Genomic DNA, 24554 nt, shown 5'->3' with positions numbered 1-24554 from the left:
CATCCAAGATTAATCTGCTACTCCTTTAGTCGAAGTATTTGCTTAATCAATAGCCGATACCTGCCTGCAGGGAATGAAGATTTAATGACTTGCCTAAGGTCCCAATTTCTAGACAGGCAAAGAAAAAGACCCCGAGACCCTGGCCCTAATGCTAGGCTAGTGTTTGTAATAAGCCTTCTTCTTCTTCTTCTTTTTAATCCCTGTTAATATTGCAATTGACTGATTCTCATGCTTCAACTTCTTAAGTTCTGTTGCTCGTTCATTCAGAACTCTGGCCTTACATATTAAGATCCCACCTCAGCACCTGCCATGTCTCTTCACTCCTAATTCTGATTGCTTCCATTCAATGACATCTTTGTTGTTGTTGTTCTTGTTGTTACTTCCTGGCTTTTTCTTCATTTCTGTTTTACCCTGATTATCCAGGACAGGCTGTGTGCATCGTTTGAAAGCTCTGATGTTCTCCATGGAAAGGCCTTGTGAGTGACCTTGTTTGTCTCCCACTGAGTTGCATAGCACGACTTCAAATGTCTCACTCAAACGTTAGCCATTTGGCACGGGTATACAGAAAAGTCTGCACTCAGAGATAAGAGAGGTCCACGGAGTTTCCATAGTAAGAGAATCGAATTCTTAAGGGGAAAGAGGGCCGTGATGTCCCCCAGCAGAGCCACTCTTTCAAATGTCCTGGTGTTTTTCTTCCTGAACCAGAATATAAGAAACTTGAAGGGAACCAACAAGCTATTAAAACTGTGGACATGGAATTTGGGTCATAGAAATCTATTGGCATTGCAATGTAGAAAGCTTCCCCCTCCGCACAGGAATGCTCTTTCTGGGCTACAGCAATGAATAGCATCCACCCCTGTGGGTGAGAAGAGCAATTTTTTAGTGGCAGGAAATCAAGCTGTGACAGAACTCTGGTTTGCAAAGCTACGCCGAGCATCAGTTTTGTCCCTGGGTACATGTTCCCTCCCTCTTCTTCACTCTGCTTGGTTTAGTTCAAGTGGAGAGCTGATGATATGTTGTGTGCTGCGGAGGTTCCCCAGAGAAGAACCTAAACATGAACGCAGGACTGGATTTGCATTCAGGTTCTGTCAATGCCATTCCAACCCCATGCTCGCAGAGGGGGCGCTCTCTGGGCCTCACCAAGAATACTGCTGCACCACCAGGGGGCAGAGCTTGACTTCCGGACTAGACGGCTGCCTCCCTCCCTACAGATCTGAGCGTCACCAGCCGTCAGAGAGGGGACTGGGGACCAGTCAAATAAGTACCACCACCACTGGTATCCACCTACTAGATTCCCCTCCCACTGCTGAAAATGAAAGGAAGCATGTGTACCGACGCGGACAAGAGCTCCAGAAGGCAAAGTCACTCCTGATTGTACATATGTATGCATGCATGCATGCATGTAGATACAAATATATATGTAAATATATGTATGTGTGTATATATGTAACAGGCTGAAGCACTACATATACAAGGTCAGAAAATCTAGGGACCCATTCTCTCATCATGCTTCCTTGTCTGGAAAAAAGAAATGGCTCTCATAGAGATTAAAACATTCAGCATGACATTCAGCCTATAATAAATTCTCATTTAAATATCAGCCATGTTATACACTTAATGATCAGCCACTAATTGTGAGTTAGATATAAAGAGGAGAATAAAGTAATTCTATATTCAATGGGCTTAATTAGGCCCTTATCTACCACTCTGTGTTCAAGTGTCATCCTGGATGAAATGGACATTTTCCCAGGGACATCCTTCATCAGCGTACCACTCTTCCTTCCTCTGTGGAAGGGCCAGAGGGCATCCCTGTCCCCTGATGCATAGCTAATGACGCAGAAATAAACATTTACATGCTCCTGGGATGTCTACATGTTGTCTGATGTAAACATTTCTGTAGGCTTGAGGATGAGAAGTCATGTTCTCCCTCTTAGTTTGATTCATAAGCTGTACTCTTCTCATAAGACACAAGGATCAAAAATTATTGAGGAGAGGAAAAAATAAACCAAAGATTTCAAACAGCCACAATTTTTGGCTGGAACTAAGTAATTGTTACAATTTTGAAATCACAAAGGAGCTGAAGTTCAGCCGTGCTGTTTTATAAAAAACTAGAATGTAGGTATTTCCATTGTACCTGTTTATCATTGGAGATTTCTGCTGGCTCAAGTGGATTGTGTTGTCTTTTCCCTACTAGGCCTGCTCCCTGACCCCAGTTGCTTTGGGGCTGTGAGTTATAACTGGGTCCAGCAGCTGGAAGTACAGGAGGACAGTGTGAACAGCTCACCACAAAGCAGCAAAAGGGTTGCTGCTATGGCGGAGCTTGGGAAGAATGGACTTGACATTCACAGCTGCTCCCTTGAACAGTTTTGCTACTTGTGATAAAAGTGGAAATGCCACAGGTGAGGAAAGTTTCAGGGACAAGGCTGAGCACCAGAGTTGGGCTTGGGTGGCCCTGAGGACTCCAACAGGACCTCCTGCCCCGCCCCCCAGGGACACAGGGGCACCTTCCACCCACTCCACAAGCCCAGGGATGAGTTCTGCCTTACATTTCGAGTAGAAATGAGCCAGCCAAGTGCAAGCATTGCGCATTCTCTTATTCAACTCTGCTGGAAAGAGCTCTTTTTTCTTTAAATCCTGCTCAGATTGCATAAAAAATACCAGGGATACATTTCCATTTCAAATCTGATGGGTGACATCTGTAACCTGATATTGAGACTCACCAGCATCTCACCTTATGTTTTAGTTGTTAAAGGGTTGCTTACTTTTAACTGGCCCAGCATCCAAGCCTCTTATCACAAGCTCTTTAATTAGAGAGTATGAGGAGCTGCTGCTAAGTATGGTCTGAATTTTGTATTACAGTCAGTGGAAAGGTGCCGCGGACCGGGTTCTGTCGGGACGACGGAGGACACCTAAGGGAGGAACCTGGAATAGGTGGGGAGATGGCAAACAGACAACTCACACACAAGAGGAGTGAATGCTGAGTGCTGAGTGCGATTTAATGCAGAGGATAGCAAACTTTTATAACAGAAGTCTCCATGAGAAAGGGCAAAAGGTTACACAATCTTGCTGCATGGCTTCTTTCTTGGGTGGTCACCAGCTGGTCGCCTGATAGGCATTTGTCTCCGGCTTATCTCTAAGGAATACAATGGGTTTGGGTTTCGATGTTTGTCACCAATTAACCATTACCTATTTTTATAGAGGTCTTAACTTTCCTATAAGATCTTTCCTGTCTCTTCTTTAATAGTAAACTTTAAGGAGACCTAGCAATTCTCTTAGTAAATAGCAGGAAATTCTCTCTCCTAAATAATTATCTCAGCAATTGCCATACATTCTTTCTGTTTTAGCTGAGCCTATAGCTTCTTGTAAGTCCCTTACAAACAATTCCTTCTGCTGAAGTGACTTTGTGAAACCCCCAATACTTTTATATTTACTTATAACTTATCTCCTAGCCTCCATAAGAGGGGTTTCAGGTTAGCACTTAACTCTGGTGAGTTAGTCATATTTTTAAGACACTCATCAGATATTGGAGTCATCAACATTCTTAAGAAAGAGCTTTGAATAAGGGAACGTTGATAATGAGCAAGTACAAAAAGCAGTAGAAGCAGTAAAAGATTAATAGGCACTCTTATACAGTGAAGAAAGGCAGAGACACATCTTTTCCCAGGGGTTTTTCCAGCCTTTTCCCAGGAGTAGGCCTCTTAGAAGCCCTATTCTCCGAGGTAGACTTCGGTGAAGTCCCAAAACTTGGAGATAGGTTTCTGTGAAGCCCCATTCTCTGAGGTAGACTTCGGTGAAGTCCCAAAACTCAGAGATAGGTCTCTGAAGCCCCTATCTTGGTCTGATAGATGGTTTCCCATGCTAAGCAGACTCCACTGGAGTCGGCGTGGCAGAAAGGTGTCATTTTAATGTTTACATCCTCAAGTCAGGTGGAAATTCAGGAGGACTGGTGAGAAGTGGCAGCAGTGTCCCCCTGGATTGTACTCCAACTTCTCTCACTAACTGTGCTTGCCGTGGGAGCGAGCGTGTGGTCAGGGAGTCCCCAAGTTCCAGCATCTCTTCATGGTGGTCACGCGCGGCCCTACCGGGAGCGCTACGGGCGGGGTGCGGAGGCATTTACGACCCCCTCATCATCCATCACGGCTTCACCTCACCACCTTCTAGACGGCCAGCCAGGCCCCACAGCCAGGGGCTGAGGGCATGTGCCGGCTCAGAGGGGTCCAGTTTTACCCCCGAGCTCTTCCTACCGCCATAGTCTGACTCTCAAGATGGCGGCATTACGCATCCTCCTTCCCTCCCTCCCAGGTGCAGATCTTCCTTTCCATGGCAGTGTGGAGACTGAACCTCTCTCCACCTCTTGTAAGAGGTGAAAGGAAACGTTTATTAGCTAGCATCCTGCTAGGCAAGCTTACACCAGCCCTGAATGGGTAAAAAAATGCACCGTTTGAGGCCTCATTCTTAAGCGGTCCTTGGGAGTTTCTCCACGCTTCGGTGTTGTCTCTTGTGTTGGCTTGGTTTGGTTTGATCTGTGGTGCTGAGTTTCGAACTGAGGTCTGCACTTGCTAAACAGGTACTCTAATGCTTCTGCCACACCTACAGCCTTTCTACTCTAGTTACTTTTACAGTCAGCCCACAGTGTTTAGCGCCTCGGTGAGACCATACTAAAATACTGTAATTGAGGGTACTCTGGTTGTTCCCTTAAATTTATTTCTGTGGATAATAATTATAAGCCAGAGTCTCAAAACTTTCGCTGCCTGTAGTGCTATGTTTTTCAAGCAGTACCTGGAGAGGTCCTTAAAAACAGGCTGCTGAATCTACCCTCAGGTCTGGGGCTCCTGAGCGCTGATGGCTGACACTGCTACAGTGCAGCCCTGGCCAGGCCCAGACAGTGTGCTTCCCCTGCAAGCCCAGCCCAGGCCCAGACAGTGTGCTTCCCCTGCAAGCCCAGCCCAGGCCCAAATCACAAGTCACAGGTGTGGCTCACATGACATTCCTCTGGACAGCACTGACTAAGGAGTCAGGACACGGGGAATGGCGGAGAACCGCGAACAGTGGGGCACCAAACCCTAAAGGCTTCAAGCACTCTGCAAGCCAGACAAGATATCTGTGATTGGATTTGGACCAGAGCCCTGGTCTGGGGCCAAAACACCCCTGGTCACTGTCTTGAGTGGAGAAGTTCATTTTACTTTTCCTTTCAGCACTAATAAGTACCCTGGGATAACTTTTTAAGATACAAGCATCACATTACAATCATGAAAAGTATTTCGGCCGGAATCTGGAATTAACTTTTTTCCTTCATCTTTTCAAGACGGGAGCTTTCTCTCACTAAATGCCTGTCACTTACCCTCATGTCAGAAAAGGCTTGTGTTTTTATGTCTTCCATAGTCCTGAGTTTACCTGTGTCAAACCGTGAAACAGAAGTGAGAACAGGTGCTAGTGTTCTCATGCTAAAAACCTGGTAATATTTAAGGAATAACAAAGTAAGCGATGGCATTTACCGGTGTTGAGTGTGTGGCTGGTTAGCCAGGCCCCCTCTCTGTCTCTGCCAGATGGTTCTGCAGTCTCTCAGATTTTCGAGGCATGCAAGACTATAGTTTCACAAAAAGCAGCACTAAGGTCATGTCAAATCAACATAATTCTCACCACATTTCCTTCCTTGGGACACCAGGCCCTCAACTCTTCAACATTGCTGTGATGTTCCTTACTAGCTCTCTACCTTCAGTTTCATGTTTCTGTAGGATCACATGAGCCACATTAACTAACTGTTAACCTTTAAAAAGTTATTTTGCCTCAAAAAATCTGAGAGGCGGTTCATGTAGAATGAGCTCTCTGGACAATGAGCACACACCACAGTTAGAGAACACAGTGATCTTAACTCCATAATTTGAGGACATGCGTCTAATTCTTTAGACCATGAACCCATCTTTCTGTACCTCTCACCTCTTAGTGACAGTAAGTAAAGCAGGAGCCTGAAACTCTCAGCTTGAGTCATAAATGGGACAGAGCTGTAACCTTGACTCCACGCCCAGAAACATGGGAGAGAATAAAGAAAAAAAACTATGGCCGTAATAATTTTATATGGCAGGTTTTTCATACATCTTGAGTCAAAAGTCAAAAGTCTTCCATTTTGTTGTCTTTAATACAGAGTTCATCTATTCATAAAGAATGTGACTAAGTTCAAGCCTGTAATCCTGGCTGCTTACGAGGCTGAGATCTGAGGATCCCAGTTATAAGGGCGTTTTTTATTATTTTTTTGTGATTGGTTACATAAATTTCACAGATTTCACAGTATTGTGAGATAGTTAAAGTCACAAACACATTCTAACCTTCATGAGACAAACTGTCATAGTGTGGTCTATAAGGTTTGTGAATTCTATGAGCTTTGACAATACAGCTGTTTCTTCCACTCTGGGTGATATGTACATTTCTTTTCTTTTGCTTAGTGCTAGCTGTTCCCTCTTTCCTTCTCATTCCCTCCCTCCCATCGCTGCCCTTGAGTTGCTTAGTTCGTTTTCATCAATGGCCAGTGCAGCGGATAGGTCCCTCTGTTGTATGTTTTCCACTATGTCCCTCTGATTCTGTGTCCTCCTCCTAGTTTCCCTCGGATGTGGCATATATATACCATATATGTGGTCAGCAGCCCAGGGTCATTTGGTAATGATACAAGATGAGTGGAGGTCCTTTGTTTTTTGCATCCTGTTTACTTTGTTGTATCAAGGAAGATTTTTCCCAAGTTTGTAACAGACTCACTTTAGGATGCTGCCGTCTACAGACCTTAAGTGATTGCTGAAGGACACCCAGCTAGTCAACGGGGAAGCCAAGATTAGAATTCTCATCTCCTTCTCTCTTGTCCAGGACTGATTTTCTGGTTGTGATTCAAAGAATATTCCTACTGCACTCAGAACTTTTGAGAAAAATGGAAAACTTTACTGAGTATTCATTCATCTAACTTCACTTAAAATTTGTTCTGATGACCAGGCATGGTGGCAGGAAGTGAGGCCTTATTTCAAAACTCAAGTAAAAGGATCTGAGGGTATGGCTCAAGCAGTAGAGTGCCTGCCTAGCAAGTGTAAGGCCCTGTAAAGCCCCCTTCCCCAAAACTAAACTAAATAAGTAAAATTTATAGTTAGGTGGTTTGTATGTTTAAAACTTTGATCTAAAGTAAATTGTCCTGGAAACAACTGTCCTGTCTAGCATCAGATCATACTGACTATAAGTTCAACCAGGCACCAGTGTGGCTTATGCCTATAACCCTAGCTACTCAGGGGGCTGAGATCTGAGGACCAAGGTTCAAAGCCAGCCATGGCAGAAAAGTCTCTAAGACTCTTATCTCCAGTGAACCACCAAAGAAAGCTGAAGTGGAGCTGTGGCTCAGGTGGTAGAGCTCTGTCTAGCCTTGAGCACAGAAGCTCAGGGACAGCGCCAAGGCCTTGCGTTCAAGCTCCAGGAACAGCACAAAAATACTATTAATTTCTTAAAAATGCAGATTCATTCAAGCTTTCTTTCATGGGCAATCATTTTCCCATGGCCCCCTTAAAGTGGGAGCTCAGAAGGAAGATAGTTTCTGCCACTGAGAAACATTTCAGAGATGTAGACGTGCAACGGTTTCACAAGCATTGTGGGGGTTTCCATTCACAAGATGACAACGCATCCATTACTGCAGCCCACACCGGCTGCCGCCCCTTCCTCATCTAAGACCTCCATGCCCTCAGAGGCCACAGGATCCATGTTATGAAAGCAGAATTCCCTCCCTCGTGGCTGAGATGTTGAGCTGTTGAAATGGGGGTGACTTTTGTGGGGACATTCTGTGAGTTCATATGTCAGAAGAATTTGGGAGTCTAAGAGCACCGGCATTCACTGATGCTGAGGCTGTCTTCCAGCCAGTTCCCGCTCCCCTCCTCTCCCAGCCTCTGGGACCTGCCTTCCCCCAGGCTTCAGGGACTACAGTGGATGTAAGACCATGGTCTGCTCACCTGACACGCCAAAGGAAAGCGTTTAAAACCTACGAGTTGGACTCAGTTGTATTTCTTTTGTCCCTATCTTTTTTTTCTAAAATAAAATAAAAATATGAACAGCCAAGTGTTTGGGATAGCAACTGAGTTTTTTAAAATGTAACTTAAGAAGGGATTCCTAAAGCAAGGACAAATTTAGTTCTGGTTTGGTGCTCCATTTTTGAATAATTGCCAAGAAACTGTAATGTAGGAATGACATTTTACTCCCTTTCATGAGGCTGGGCATCTGGGGTCTGGAGTGGTTTTAGATGAAGCAAGAGGTAGGCTGGTTGGGAATGGCTAAAGACTTAACCACCATCACCACAGGTGAGCACAGCCGTGGATGCAGAACACAGAAAGTTGGTTGTCCCGTTTTCCTTCCCCGGGGGGGGGGGGGGTGTCAGAGCACAGTGAGTGGTCTTAACATGGGAAGAGGACCAGGTGCCGTCCATCTCAGACACGTCACAGAGCCATTCCTTACATACCTAATATATGCTTACATCAATGATTTTAATAAAATCTAGAGTGGAGAGATTGAACAAAATCCTCTCCAAGGGATGTATTTCCCGGAGATGAAGTTCAACCAGACCCACCAGCTGTGGAGTGGTGACTTCCTGCACATCTGACTCAAAACCAGTTCGACATCTTTTCCCACCATGCCAAGTGCTCTGCCTGGCACCTCTGTCTGTGGCTGCCAAGATCCCCAAGCCTGCAGCCAGCTCAGCCTGGAAAGCCCTGGGTTCTTCCTTCACAGACATGTCTTCTGCACAAAGTTTATCTGCTCCCAGCAACCTAAGTGTCTCCTCCACATTAGGTGCACAGCAACTTAGACACAAAGACGTCAATTGAGCAGTTGTGAAAATGCTTTATTTGTTGTTGCTCCAAACCGGGTCACATGTCTCACGACGGGTCAGAGGATACACAACTGAGATAAAGATACTCACGCTGGATGCCAATGGAGCCAAAGATCTAGTGATTTCACAATATGGGAAACGGGGACACTAGACCCGTATACTGAAGGCAACTGAAACCCGGCTTTCTTGGTTAAAGACAGGAACTAGAAAATCCAAAGACTAGAAAACTTCAATAGACCAGAGTGGTTAGAGGGCCTGATTTAGAGTATCTGCAAGGAAAAAGAGTATGAGTTGAAAATGAAGTTCATAAACTGGCATAAAAAGTCTTCTGGAAGCAGAGTTTCACAGCCTGCCCCCATCCACTCAAGCCGAGGGAGAGAGGGAAGAAGGGAGGGAGGGAGGGAAAGAGGGAGGAAGGCTCCATTTGTTTTGTGGAGCCAAAAGCAGAAAGCAACTCCTACAAACTCAAGTGAGAGTGGACTAAAGGCACCTTTGCTGCCGCGAGCCAACCTGTGTGTTTGGAGCAGATGGGAAGTCCCCACCTGGCTGACAGACGGAAAGTTTGTTCAGCTGTTTAAGATTTCCTTTTACCCATACTTCAGAAGAACTGCTTGGAATGTCTAACCTTTAAATGGCAATGTAAAGTGCTTACCAATGATAAACCATTTTTTTCTCTCTCATGATTTTTTTTTACTGCTGGCTGCTATGAGTCCATGCTGGCCTGACATCCAAAAGACAGAGAAAAATAATCCACACTTCACACTTCCCATGTGAAACACACCCAGTGCTAGTGCTTTGACTCATTCCACTCCTACAATGATCATGGACAACAAGAATCTCTTCCCACCTCACAGATGAGGAAACTGAGGCTCAGGCACCTACAGCCACAGATGTGCATGGCCTAGGATGATGGTTGTCTAGAAGCAGAAATCCAGCTCCCTTCTCCCGTGGGAAACGGTGCACTGGGATCTGCGTAAGCAGGGAGTCTGGGTACAGGACGCGTGAGACCCAGAAATAGGAAGACAGGAAGAAGGAGGAGATCGTCCTGTAGCTTTTGCATCATCATTGAATTTATTTTTCACAGATTCATGAAACCATTAGAGTTGTGTCTGTGTGAGTGAGGAACCACTCCTGTGCCCATTACATAATGGATAAGGCAGATTAAGCATGCGTTTCCCCTCAAATCCTTCTCATTTCTGTAGGGTCAAAACCTTCAGTCCTTCTAGTTTTTGAAATAACAAAACACGTGGTCATGATCTGTAGTCACCTACTGTGAAATAGGACGCAGAACTTCTTATATCTGCTTAACTACAACTTAGCACCAGTCAGCTCCTGTTTTGATCATCTTTCCATCTGCCAATAGCCCTGCTAGCAAGAGAATCGGGGTGTCACTGAAACACAGCTACGGTCCCTAAACCTCAGCGTCTGCGATCCTAGGAGGCTCTGGTGCTCTCCCTCTTCCTCGCTCTCCTCCCCCACTCCCCCCTCCCACTTTAGCTTCTCTCCAAAACAGCCTCCTTCCTGCTCCAAAGAGGAAGGGGCTCCCACTGTCCCTGTTTGTTCATCTCAGAGTTCCATCCTTCTCCGTTTCCCAAAAGCCTTGTTTAGCTGGGGGAGCTTACACAAGTAGCCGTAGAACCAACTGGAGAAAGGCCTGGGTGTCACCTTCTCATCCAGAAAGGCCTGGCGCTCACTGAGACCCAGCAAAGGGCCACGCAACCTTGAGAATTCTCGAGAGCAGTTTCCCGTGGAAGCTGCTGCAGGCACTGAGGCCTGCATGTGAAGATGCCACCTTGGCCGTGCCAGCCAGCTGGCTTCCTTCCTTCCTTCTCACCACCATCTTCCCACCCGGCACACTCCCCAGGCTGGGTGAGCAGCAAGCACAGACATGCCCCTGCCATGGCCCTGAAGTTCCTGTCCCCAGCTAGACTTGAACACCAAGGAAGAGAAGGGTATTGGCCTGAGCTTTTGTGTCCGTGACATTTACACAGCATAAGGATTCGGGGACTATGAGATGGACGGACCGACAGACGGGCGGGCGGATGGATGCCTGCCGGATTGCTTTCTGCACCTCTGCTTTACATCCCTACAACTCCTCTTCCCCTTTCTTCCACTCTCAAATGTGTGTCCTTATTAGGTGAAGAGTCTTGGTCGTTATAAAAATGCATATGTAAATTTTTTCCAATTAGGGCATTCAGTGCTTTGCCCAGAGTCTCTGAATATAGGTTATATGTCATTAAAATAATAAGCCGTTCAGTAAATTTCCTTGGCACTCCCCTGGCTGTGGAGAGCAATCCTTTCCATGTTCGATGCTGTCAGTGTGGATCTGTGGGGATGAAGGAGAGACTGACTCAGCTGGTGAGAATGGAGTCTAGAGCTGTGCTTAAGCTGGTCCTCTCTCACACACCACCATTCTCTCATCCTACACCACCATCCATGTTGGATTTCAGACGAACAAAATCCTACTTGCTCCTAACATGGGATCCGGGGATCCACCTGACACCTCAGTGTAGGTTCAAAACGGGCAGGAGGCAGGAGAGGAGACTTCTTCTTCTTACCCTGACAGCTCAGGGCTCCCACGGGATTCTTGTGGATTGTTTCCCTCCCTATTTTTCAGTGTCCTTTTGCCTAAGCTGAGCCAAAAAGTTTTAATTTCCAATTGTAGACCTCACTGGGGCCTCTTTCAACTCTTGAGATTCTTCAGCCTTGACATTTCTGATTTTTGCAGCCTAGGCAGAACACAGCTGATGACAACTAGATTTTAGAATAGCAAATCAATAAATTAATCTCTGTTAAGGCACGGATGACAGCTAGCCCCTAAACCTTTCATGTAGCAATTAACTTTCAGTAAAGAATATCTATCTAAGGAATCATTCTTCTATACTGGCAAGAGTTCAATAACCAGAATAAAATGGATGGAAAGAGTCGGCAAGGCCTTGGGGGTTTGGGGAGGCTGAAGAACTAGTCAAACCTCCCTAGAGCCTGGTTCAACAGAGTTCATCCTACTTTCTGTCTTCATCGGCTTCCTAGACCATGAGTCTCTGAAAGCACAGTGGGAATCCTGAGAGTCTACCAAGTTCAAGGCAAAGGACTGACAGGTTCAGTAACCTATCATCCAAGTCCCTGCCCCTGCCTTTAGAAATTCAGGCACACCCATCACCCTTTGGGTGGGACTTCCCCTTCCTCCACCATGAAGACAAGATGGTGCCAGTCAAACCCAATTCCCTATCCACCACGTGGCCAAGATGGCGCTGGCTAGACCCAACATCGCCACCATTTCATAAACACCTGCAGAATTCTTTGTGGCTCTCCCTCTGTGTGTCAGATTCTTCCTAAGATCCTAAAGAACTAGTGATCACCCAGGGCCTCACTGTAGTTAGGGTTTGTTGGCCGAGTTTTGACTTCATTCATTTGACATCTTTGAGCCACAAATAGCCTTCGCCAACTCCACCGCTGGCCAGCAGGATGAAGGCTGGATATTCAAAGCAGACCCCGCCTGATGAGGCTGTGAAACTACGAAAGGAATGCGATTCCCTGAGGTACTGAGCCACACTCCGATTCCTGCTAATTAACCTATTTCTCAATAACCTGAAGTCTGGCCACTTAAGAAAAAACACATCATTTTTATACCAAAGTACAGATTGTGAAATGGAATTAAGTGTTTCATGGCTATGGTGTGACTACATCACACTTGGAAGATAACTAGCCTCACGTACCTCAGGAAAACTCCAGTCATTCTGAATAACTTCATTTGGTAGAGTTTTCTATGGTTTTGGTATGCAAATGGATTTAACCACATTGGAATTTATTTCTACTTCTCTAGAAGATATTCACCAAGTTCTACAAAGGTAATGTGTTCTAGAAATTAAGTGTGCACCTTCAACTCCAGCTGTTTACTATGTTTCCTCAGAAAACTACAATCATTTCTTTCTTTCTTTTTTGGCAAAGACAAAAGTTGAGTTACTAGACTTATAACTGAGAAATGAAATTGCTTACAACTGGAAGTTACATTTTCTTAACTTTTATATCCCTACTTTCTCCAGGTGCATTTGGTACAGTGCCTGAGACCATTCGCCCAGGAGGTTAAAATGATTCTCAACTCTTCCACTGAAGACGGCATCAAAAGAATCCAGGATGACTGCCCAAAGGCCGGGAGGCATGGCTACATATTTGTCATGATTCCCACACTCTACAGCATCATCTTTGTGGTGGGGATATTTGGGAACAGCTTGGTGGTGATTGTCATCTACTTTTACATGAAACTCAAGACAGTGGCCAGTGTCTTCCTTCTGAACCTAGCACTGGCTGACCTGTGCTTCTTGTTGACTTTGCCCCTGTGGGCTGTCTACACGGCGATGGAATACCGCTGGCCCTTCGGCAACTACCTGTGCAAGATCGCCTCTGCCAGTGTGAGTTTCAACCTCTATGCCAGTGTGTTTCTGCTCACGTGTCTGAGCATTGATCGCTACCTGGCCATTGTTCACCCGATGAAGTCCCGCCTCCGCCGTACCATGCTGGTGGCCAAGATCACCTGCATCATTATCTGGCTGCTGGCCGGGCTGGCTAGCCTACCTGCTGTTATCCACCGTAATGTCTACTTCATCGAGAACACCAATATCACTGTGTGTGCTTTCCACTACGAATCTCAGAACTCCACCCTCCCCATAGGACTAGGCCTGACCAAAAATATCCTGGGCTTCACGTTCCCTTTTCTGATCATTCTGACCAGTTACACCCTGATCTGGAGAGCCCTCAAGAGGGCTTACGAGATCCAGAAGAACAAGCCGAGGAACGATGACATCTTCAAGATCATCATGGCAATTGTGCTTTTCTTTTTCTTTTCCTGGGTGCCACACCAGATCTTCACCTTTCTGGATGTGCTGATACAACTCGGTGTCATCCGTGACTGCACTGTCTCCGACGTTGTGGACACTGCCCTGCCCATTACCATTTGCTTAGCCTATTTCAACAACTGCTTGAATCCTCTCTTCTATGGTTTTCTGGGGAAGAAGTTTAAAAAGTATTTCCTCCAGCTTCTGAAATATATTCCCCCGAAAGCCAAATCCCACTCAACTCTGTCCACAAAGATGAGCACGCTTTCCTACCGTCCTTCTGACCACCTGAGCTCTTCAACCAAGAAGCCGGCCCCCGGCTTTGAGGTAGAGTGAGGCTCGCAAAGCCGGTCTGTGAAGAGACCCAAAGAAAGGACCAGGAAGAAGGACCCAGAGGAACATTCCTCCCAGGCACTTTGACACCAAAGGAGCAGCAGCAGCTTGCATTTACACAGAAAATGGATTGAGTCACTCTGAATAAAAGTGTTTCCCTCCCTTTGCAGCAAAGCAAAGCCACAGTTGACCACGATTCGAACAGCATCAGTGACGGCCACTCAAAGAATGTTGTCAGAAACTGGTGGCTGGTGTGGGCCTGGAAAATCCCACTAGCAGAAATGCATTCTCCCCAACCTACCACCTCCCAACCACATACACACCACCACCTCCTCAGGTTCTGTGAGTTTTGACTTCCACATAAAGGCACAGAACTAGCAGCTGGACAGGGGAGTTCAATGTCATTCTGCTCAGCTTCCAGAGGACAGGAAAGCTCTGGTGTCTGCTTAGCTTTCAGAGACTGTGGCCTACTTGTGCCTCTTACTGTATATTCTGTACAAAGATTTCCTACGTGAGAGTTGTCGATTTTCTGAACCTTTCATGAATTCAGCCAGTGTCTTTAAGAGGCACATTGCTGACCACAGCACCATGGCCATTTGTCTTGGTGGTGTTCCTAAAGTCTCACATGAAAGCTGAACTTGTAAAGCTTGTTGTCTGTATTGTACAACTGTGGCTTCCTAGTCAGGTCCATTTGCCTTAGTCCGTATCTGAGAAATGTATATAGTTTGTGATAAAAAGATTGTATATCATAAAGTATGCTTTATGTCTTTACAAAAAAACTATCAAAAGAGTATCTATATTGTTTGAGAAAAGTACATAGTCTAAATATATGTGTATCTCTAAACTGCCGTCATTTGATTTAAATCTGACAAAGCTGTATTTCCCTTGAAATAAAGTAATTTTATTGCAACATATCTAATCTTCATTACTTAAAATAGATGCTGATTTATTTTAAAAGTAACTACAAATATTTTCATTCCAGCTCAATACAATGAGCAATTTATTATCAGTTAACAGATTATTTTTGTATCCTGCGATCAAAAAGATAAAGAGGAAAGTTGTTTGTTTTACTGAACAACATGGTATAAACACAACATTCTGAACTTCTGCATGTATTTATATAACACCAAAGAGTCCACATTCTGGGAGATAACGATTTTTAGATGTCCCTTATATAGTTACTGGCAGGAATATCACATCTCCTGCTTCATTTTTGTTTAGAGTTCCTTACCTGCCTCACTTGTGGAATTGGCCTTGATGGCTAGCCTCTCTGATTCAGTGAGACATACTTAATATTAAGCACGAGTCATGTGCCAAAATATGATGAGTTGTGGTGACTTCTTCATGGACATATTTAAAGTATAGGTAGACTTCTTATTTTCAGATATCTTTATCTCCCTTAAAACAATCTAGATGCCCAACAGAACTCTAGAGCTATATATTTGAATTCTTATTACCTCAGGAACAAATCCCATCTCTTCAGTCATCAATTCAGTCATTCATGAGTTCATTGGATTTTTCTGGGTTTGATTCTCTCTGGCTCTGCCACGTCTTAGTTATGTAATGTACCAGTCTCAAGCTGGGGCAGGCCCTCCCACCTGCTGCAGTATGCAACATGACCCGTGAGAAGTAGCTTGATGGCAAGGCTCCTGAACACTTTCATAACTCTGTACTAATGAACCGTTCCCCCAACAATACACGTCGACTTAAGATCCAGAGAACAGTAAGCAATAGCAAGCAAGTCACAAAAGTGGTAAGAAGATGTCTGTATAAAAGATGAGATCCCTGAGGGCAGAAAACTCAGCAAGCAAGGACCCCACTGAGGTGGCTGGGTCCCCAAGATGGCACAGATCCCACTGACATGGCATAGATCCCTCTCAGCACAGATCCCACTGACATGGCACAGATCCCTCTCAGCACAGATCACCCTGAGATAGCACAGATCCCCTCAAGATGGCACAGATCCCACTGACATGGCACAGATCCCACTGACATGGCATAGATCCCTCTCAGCACAGATCCCACTGACATGGCACAGATCCCTCTCAGCACAGATCACCCTGAGATAGCACAGATCCCCTCAAGATGGCACAGATCCCATTGACATGGCACAGATCCCACTGACATGGCACAGATCCCTCTCAGCACAGATCCCTCTCAGCACAGATCCCTCTCAGCACAGATCACCCTGAGATAGCACAGATCCCCTCAAATGGCACAGATCCCACTGACATGGCACAGATCCCTCTCAGCACAGATCCCTCTCAGCACAGATCACCCTGAGATAGCACAGATCCCCTCAAGATGGCACAGATCCCACTGACATGGCACAGATCCCTCTCAGCACAGATCCCTCTGAGATAGCACAGATCCCCTTCAAGATGGCACAGATCTCCCCGAGATGATGACATGCTCTCCTCTTGCCTGAGTATTTATTTTTTTAAAAACTTAACATGGACCATGAAATGCTGAGAAGGGCACGTCAACTCAGTTTGGGGCCCGCTTGCCTTCCACACTAGGCCCAGTGGCCTGGGAGCTTTCTGGGTCCCACAGACCCAGTAAGTATAGCCTTCTGCCCCACTGAAATCCCGCAGACAGGGTCTTCATCTATCAAGCCAACCCAACGTGCTTGAGAAATTATTTAATGAGCAAAAAACTAAATTTCCACAATCAGAGTTGTGACTATTTTTTCAAAAATATGTAGCACAGAAGGCGATAATTTAGCCTTATCCAAATTTATTTTAAATCACTCACATACAGGAAGCTTTGGATAAATAAACCTTTAAGAGTTTAAGCACCATAAGATTTTTCCCTTCAAGCAGCATGATAGAAAAATATTTATCTATAACACGAGATGGAAATTTGATGAATAAATGATGTTAATTTTGACACTATTAAAAGCCATTCTGCTATTATGCTCACTTTGCTGCAAGAATCCAAATGAGGATGAAGCATGTATGCCCCTGGGCCAAATTCTTGATTCTTTCTACATCCCACAAAGCTTCGTTAGAGACATTAAATAAAGTAGGCATGGTGGCTCACACATATCATCCTGGCTACGCATGAGGCCCAGACCTGAAGGATCATAGTACGAGGACAGCTGGGCCAAAGCAATGTAAGACCCTATCTTGACAGACAGCCCAGTACTGTGGCTTCTGCCTGTCACCTGGGGTCCACAGGGAGTGTGAACAGGTAGAGTGCAGTTCACACGGGCCTGGGCATACACTGAAGACACTACGTGAACAACCACAAAGGTACAGAACAGGCTGGGAGTGTGGTTTGAAAGGTAAGCATCTGCCTAAGCAAGTGCAAGGCCCTAAGTTCAATCCCTGGTGCCAAAAATAAATGAACAAATAAATACACTTTTTTCCCCTAAGATGAGAACTAGAGATTTGGGCTAAGCCACAAGTTAACTGGGATATATCTCACTCACCATCTTTCCAATCCTGATAAACAAAAGGCCTGTGGCAGAGAGAAATGCAGCCTTGCTCTAGAGCCGTGCTGTTGGCACGGTGCCTCCAAGTTTAAAACTTCTAGTCACTTCCGCCGAGGACCAGAGATGGCTACAAGACCTCCGAGCAGTGGTTCTGGAAGGTGTGCTTCCTGCAAGAAGATCTCTTGACTCTTCCAGCTTGAATAATGAGGAGCTAGTTCCTGAGGTCAGGCTTCTGCCAGAATGTGAACTCTAATCTCCACACCTTGGCAGGTGAGGGAAAGGTCTTCCACACCTCCAGCATTTCCAATATTAGGGTTAAAAGAAAACCCTGGGATTTTTCACTCAAAATATGACTTTTCTTGTTCTTGGCACCGTGACTAATTTTGAAATATGGTGTATGCTGCTTGAGAAGAATAACAAATTCCAAACCCTAAAATCATTCATACCAGAAGACACTTCCAAACCATGAGCCAAGGACAGCACAGACATTCCAACGTGGCCGCTAGGCTCTCCCTGACTCACTCTCAGACACCAAACATTCTGAAGACGCCATCACTCTTCCCTGGCCATTTAACTTGGTACTGCTTTGAGGGACAAACTGTTGTCTCTTTCCTGTAGAATGAGAATGCTAAAACTTGGTGTCTATTCTAAGAGTTAGTCTGAGCAGCAACATACTCTCTCAAGCCAACTGTATTTAAATACGGAAGGAGAGAGCCTTTTATCTCTTTTGGGGCTTTATCTTCTCTCAAATGTATGTGGGTTCCTAGAAAGCAGACAGCAATACCACACATGCCTGGTCATGGAATATCCTGCAGGGTACTCAATTAAAAGAATCACCGCAAGTATGATGGCTTAAGTAGCCAAAACGGAGCCCGCCTAACAGACAGACAGACACATGACCACTAAATTCATGTGGACCTACTCTCTCCCCATGAGGGGGGTAGAGTTAAGCTCTAAATATCCCCACTGTTTTCCATCAAAGGTATTTTTTTCACATTGCTTCCTGTTTCCACATCACGACTTCCATTTCACTTTCTACATCAGTGTCTACAATAGTTCATTATGATTTCTTAAAGCTAGAATTTGTACCAACGCCAAACATTAAAGGAGAATTTGAGGGAGCAACACACAGGCTGTTGCCTAGTAACACGAGCTGATCTGTAGAAAGCCATAAATTGCAAAATTTCATTGCAGTGTAAAAAGTTTTACTGGCACTTAAGCATATTTTTCCCTGATTGAAGCAGAATTCATGCAACAATTACAACCACATGACAAAAGCTGGTAATGGTTAGCCTTCAGGATCTGTTGTTGCTTCTGACAGTTCTAAAGCTGTTTTGTTTATCTCAGGACGGAGAATATCAAGTCCTTTGGGGGACCAGCCTCCCTCTCTGAAAAGGTGGAAGAGAGCCTATGAGCCAGGGCCACAATGGAACACAAGTCTCAGTGAAGAATAGAAGACTTAGGCAATCACCGACAACTCAAATTTATGCCAACCAAAACAAGCTTTAAGTACATGAGCTTAGAGTTTAGGAGGACGCTACTGTTATGTAACACAAAGGCTAAAAACACACAACCGCCAAAGGGCACAAAGGTGCCTCCAACTGTCATCCAGCAAACAAACTTCATGGAAGTGAGAACCAAAAGCCAAGACAATTATTTTTATTTGTTGTAATAAATATCATAAAGAGCTGTCTCATTTGTAATTAAATTCAGTTTAATGAGTATGTTAAAATGAGAGACTGCATGTTCACAGAGAGTGTGCAATGTTTCAGTAGGTGGATATGTTATGCTGTGTTTAAAACAGGTCATTACCACAAACATTTGTCACTTCTTTATGGTAAAGACTTTCCAAGTCATCTATTCTAACATCTTCAGAAGGACAGTCATTGTTGTTATACAGCGGCACATCATATCTAATTATCTCTTTCTAATGGCCACTTGAGATTCCGCTGATCAACTTAAAGAAATATCTCAAAATACCTTCCATTCATAGAGTTATTGAAGTAAAAATTACAAATAGTTCTGTTAGAGAGAGAAGTTGTATGCATACTGAATTCAAGATAGTGTGATGAGACATCTTGAAGAGCTCAAAGAAAATATAGGTTTGTGGAGATAATAATTTATCATACCCTGACCTACACAACAAACACTCATAACACACACACACACACAGAACAAATGAATGTTTCACTACAAGAAACTACTGATTTCTTTGTTTCTGGCAAACACTTATTTCTATGAATCGATTCACCAAGGTGGAGGGATTCATACTGTAGCTCAAGAAAATTGAGAAATAAACACTCTGATCCCTTCATAAACTTTTCATTACCCTGGCTCTGGCTTGAATAAAAAGTGCTTATAAAAATTTAATAGGTAATGCAGGCAGAAAAGAATACACTGCGGAACACACAGGAAGTCAGCAGCGTACAGGCCCCGTTGTCCATCGATTTTGTGCCTGAGCTTCCTGGTGTACATTTCAATAAATCCTAATTGACTTTCACGTCAGTCTCCTCACGTCAAGCTTCTTGGCTTGATTTCCCAGAATTCCCCAGATCTAAAACAGCTACAGAAAGACCCTTGCAAAGATCCAGAAGCCACCAGAGCAGATGGAGCAAGGTGCTGAATGCACAAGTAGATTAAAAAATAATACAAATTCAGTAAGGGAGTTCATCTAACCCACTGATCCCAGCCCCAGAAAGACCCGCCACGCGCCGCACCAGTCACAGCGCACATGGGTGGCCCCACGTGTGACAAGCCCACACATTAATGCCAGGGGAGCCTGGAGAGTGTCTGGGTAAGCTCCCCAAATCCCAGTTCCCTCCTCCAGAAAATTACAAGATTGTATCTGATGAGCTGTAAAATCCCTGAGAGCTCTGGGATGCTGTAGGTAAATCCTCCAGCTGTCATTAAGAAAGTGTCCCTGGCTGGCTCTGCTGTTATGTTACCAGCCGCAGCTGTGAGGAAGGAGGGGGATCTGGGGGTCTGAAGGGGAGAACAAAACCAGGCATAAGTCACACTGGTTGAGGTGAAATATGCTTTACTAACGCCCAGCTTCATGTGACGGGCAGCCCAATGGCGGCTGCTGTTGTTGCAAGTCATACTTTAAAAAAAAATAGGTTTTCTCAAGGATATTATTTGAAATTCTCAAAGACTTCTGAAAGCTAACTGTTGTATACTCTCCTCCATGACAGAAGCAGAAATTGTAAATCACATCATTCTGAGTCACATCTGTATTATACTTACTAGAGGAGCTGAGAGCCTGAAGAGGGTGAAGCAGGAAACTGGCCACAGAATGTCTTTTATCCAAGAATGCATGGGAAGCGCTCAATCAAGAGACATGCAATTCTTCAAGGATTTGAAATGGCAGAGCTACTGGGAAGGCAACCTCATGAAGAGGGAGAGAAGTCAAGCCTGAATCGGCTGGTGTGTTTCTGGAGAAACAGCGACTCTCCAAAATCTCAGGGAATACTGAAAAGTGGTTTTCATCTTAGAAATAGAGAAAGCAAAGCGGATCAAAGTCCCCGCGTCCATTCAATTAATAAGAAATGCAGTAGCCAGAGTGAGCCAGAGTTACCTGAGACCGGGGGAGGGTAATGAAAATATCTTAGAGTAAAATGTATTCCCCGCAGGATTAAATGCAAAATGAGGATCCAACTTTTTATTACTCGTTAAATGAAATGTGCAGTCTTTTTCCCTTTTTAAGGTCAAGTATGCAGTATTTTTGAAAACGAACCATAAAAACATGATTAGAGAACACAGAGGAAGTCATTATTTTGTCTAGTCATAAGGAATGTATCATCATTCTAATACATCTCTGTAATGGCCAGGCTATGCTATAGAAATGGTTGCTAAAATTCATTTTATGCTCTCTACAGAAAACAAAATTAACTCAATAATAAATCCCAACAACCAGAGATACTCTTAGTATTTTCAAATATTCTCAGACTTATCTATGCATCTTTTTTGTTCATATAACATCCTATAATTTTCTATCATGCTTCCTAACCTAATATTGTATTACAAGCATTTCCTATCTCCTTTGTTATCTTTCAAGCACATTGTTTATAATAATTACAAATTATTTCATCCTGTAACAGAATTATAATTTATTTCAATACTCAACTGTTGTTAACCATTTAAGTCACTAACAACATTTCATTACTAGAAACAATGTAGACTTCTCTGGTTAAATCATTAAAACGTTCCCTGATGTATAATCAAAAATCTTTAAAAAATCTTTAAATTCATAGCCAAGTGCAAGACAAGTCAGGAATGAGCAGAAGATGCTTCTCCCCCAGCGATATTAGAATCAACATGGACTTTAGGAGCTGGAGGTTGGGTTTGAAAGAGGTTAGGAAATGGGGTGCAGGAATATGACCATGAGAGATTAGTTGGAGAGTTTGGCTAAACCGTCAAAATGCGGAAATCCTTGGCAGAGGTGAACACAAAGTCACTGCACAGGAATGACTCCACAGGGACATTTCCACAGCCTAGGACACTGGAATCACTATAGTAAACAAGCTCTACTTGGTAAAATATTACAAGCCATGTGTAGCAATGAGTCACATGGATGCAGAGTGAGCAGACCCTGAGATGGTACAGGAGTGTACAAGGAACTTACAAATAAAAATTGAAACTTCAAGAGGACAAATAAATCAAGCAAAGAATAGAGACAGTGTTTCAAAACATACGATTAGGTTAAAATCTGGGGACCTCTGTAATTTTTAAAAAGGGAATTCTATTCATAGAAATGGATGATCAATTTTTTAAGTTCAGAAGACGTTCAGTGGGGCTGAGCGAGGCAGGTATGTGTGCCAGCTCAAGGAGTGAAAGACTCAGCTGTAGTGGGAAAATTTGTGAATGTATGGTGGGTTGTGGGAACCAGCTTCTCCATTGCCGGAGAACCTGCAGCTACGAAAAGAGGTTGATATTGGAGTTACTGATGCAACTCATGGGAGTCAATTAGATAGATGAGCAGGAGGAGGAGGAGGAGGAGGAGGAGGAGGAGGGGGGGGGAGGAGGAGGAGGGAGGAGGAGGGAGGAGGAGGAGGAGGAGGAGGCGGAAGAGAAGGAGGAGGAGGAGGAGGAGGAGGAGGAGAAGGAGGAGGCGGAGGAGGAGGCGGAGGAGGAGGCGGAGGAGGAGGCGGAGGAGGAGGAGGAGAAGGAGGAGGAGGAGGAGGCAGAGGAGGAGGAGGAGGAGGAGGAGGAGGAGGAGGAGGAGGCGGAGGAGGAGGAGGAGGAGAAGGAGGAGGAGGAGGAGGCAGAGGAGGAGGAGGAGGAGGAGGAGGAGGAGGAGGAGGAGGGGGAGGAGGAGGAGGGGGAGGAGGAGGAGGAAGAAGAGGAAGAGGAAGAAGAAGAAGAGGAGGAAGACAATGATGACAAATGGTAGAGACAGACAGACAGACAGACAGACAGACAGATTCCTGAAAACAGTAACACTGTACAATTGTACACCCAAACCATCTAAACCATCACTCCATTAAAATGAACTAAGGATTCTTGGGGAAAATTCTGTGCTTCCAGGGCCAGAATAGGAAAGGCTGCAAGCTTCTTCGTGGCAGAGAGTGGGAAGGGGTACTGGCTCTGAGATGCTAACATGGAGGGTCCTGCCCGCCCATGACCCTCAGGCCTGCCACGCACCCCACCCCCAGCCAGCCGTCTCCGGTGCCCTCCATCCCCACTCACCAAAGCCCTCCATAATCACCAGCTCCCCATTGAAGTCTTTTCTGGCACCACACTGTAGATGAGCCACCTCCCGGGACATTGCAGCCACACTCAATAGAAAACTTTCCTCACGTCTCTCTCCTAAAACAGGAGCTCCACGTCGCCTCCCCGCGCCTAACATTACAGGAGCCTTACTCTTTTGACATGTTATTTTTTTCCTTTTATATATCAAACTGCTAAGTACTAGTAAACATGTAATGACATAATCAATAGCTCCAATTAATCTCAAGTATGCACTACCTGCGGATAATTTTTAAAGCTGTATCCTCAAATTACATAAACGTTATGGGACTGATTGTCAATGTCTTATATATAAGAAAGGCTCCTTGTGACTGTCCTGTTACTTGGGCCAAATCGGTTTTATTCTTCTTTTAAAAATATGAGGATTTTAGTGGGTGCTGGTGAAGGATTCCACACCAACAGCACCCATGACATGGATTCCCATGGGACGGACTCAGGCTCAGGACATCAGTGCCGCTCATGCACACCTAAACCCGCGTGTCCTGCCATTGGTCATCTCAAACTGTTGAAAGGCCTACAGATTCTGTCAGAGATGAGCCAGGGCAAGTGCCTTCAGGGCCTGAGCTGGTGAGACCTTTGCACTATGCACTGGGTCTGCAGCACTTGGATTTACCAAGTGTGCACAATCCTTTTATAATCACAGCTCCAAGACAGGAATCAGAGCTCATCGTGACTGCTTTGTCATGTGGGTACTGAGCTGCAGAAAGGTTAGATGGCATGTCCAGAGTCAGGGAGAAGTTTCCGGACAGAGCCTACTAACACATTCCTTGCAGCTGACCCAAGGCTCCAGGGAGAAAGCAAGAGGGAGTGAGGGAAAGCCTCAGCTATAGGAAAATAAAGTGTTACAGACAATGGGCCCAACAGGCTTCTCCCCGTCTACTGAGGACAGCCACATCAAACGCCCAATCATATCCAACTCTTGCTCACATTGAATATATGATCCTCAGAATTCCTGGGGACCAGAAAAACCATAAAGTGACATAGAAAAAGAGGGGAGGCCAGGTGCTGGTGGCTCACAACTGGGTCATCCTAGCTACTCAGGAGGCTGAAATCTGAGGATCACAGTTCAAAGCCAGCCCAGCCAGCGAAGTCTATGAGACTCTTATCTTCAACAAACCACCAGAAAACCAGAAGTTAAGCTGTAGAATCAAAGTGGTAGAGCTCTAGCCTTGAACAAAAAAGAGCTCACGGACAGCACCCAGGCCCTGAGTTCAAGCCCCACAACCAACCAAAAAAAAAAAAAAAAGAGGGGAGAAAGTCCATTAGGATTTTTGTTTTTCTGCTTCTACCATATTGGTGTCAGCATGCGCTTTCTGGGTACCTTTCCCCAAGTTCAGCATTCCTCTGTCCCAAGCCAAACATATTT

At 44.9% G+C, this 24554-nt stretch overlaps 1 protein-coding gene across 3 annotated transcripts in view; it reads left to right on the top strand.

Moving 5' to 3' along the window:
* Positions 1-14917, top strand: part of LOC138804508 (type-1 angiotensin II receptor-like) — a 35440-nt gene extending 20523 nt beyond the window's left edge. The window contains exons 3-4 of one of the 3 annotated variants that reach the window (XM_069988808.1): positions 2195-2399; positions 12886-14917. In XM_069988808.1, coding sequence (XP_069844909.1) covers positions 2391-2399; positions 12886-14010 — 1134 coding nt within the window. In that variant the 5' untranslated portion in view covers positions 2195-2390 and the 3' untranslated portion in view covers positions 14011-14917. Of the gene's footprint in view, positions 1-2194; positions 2400-11778; positions 12691-12885 lie in introns of those variants that run through there. The other 2 variants (XM_069988810.1, XM_069988809.1) reach the window with 2 other exon arrangements.
* Positions 14918-24554: the final 9637 nt, after the last annotated feature.

This window comes from Dipodomys merriami, unplaced genomic scaffold, assembly GCF_024711535.1.
Source record: "Dipodomys merriami isolate MVZ:Mamm:240054 unplaced genomic scaffold, mDipMer1.0.p SCAF_367, whole genome shotgun sequence".
Lineage (NCBI taxonomy): Eukaryota > Metazoa > Chordata > Mammalia > Rodentia > Heteromyidae > Dipodomys > Dipodomys merriami.
Note: the sequence above shows the minus strand (reverse complement) of the source record. Positions and strands in the feature narration are given on the sequence as shown.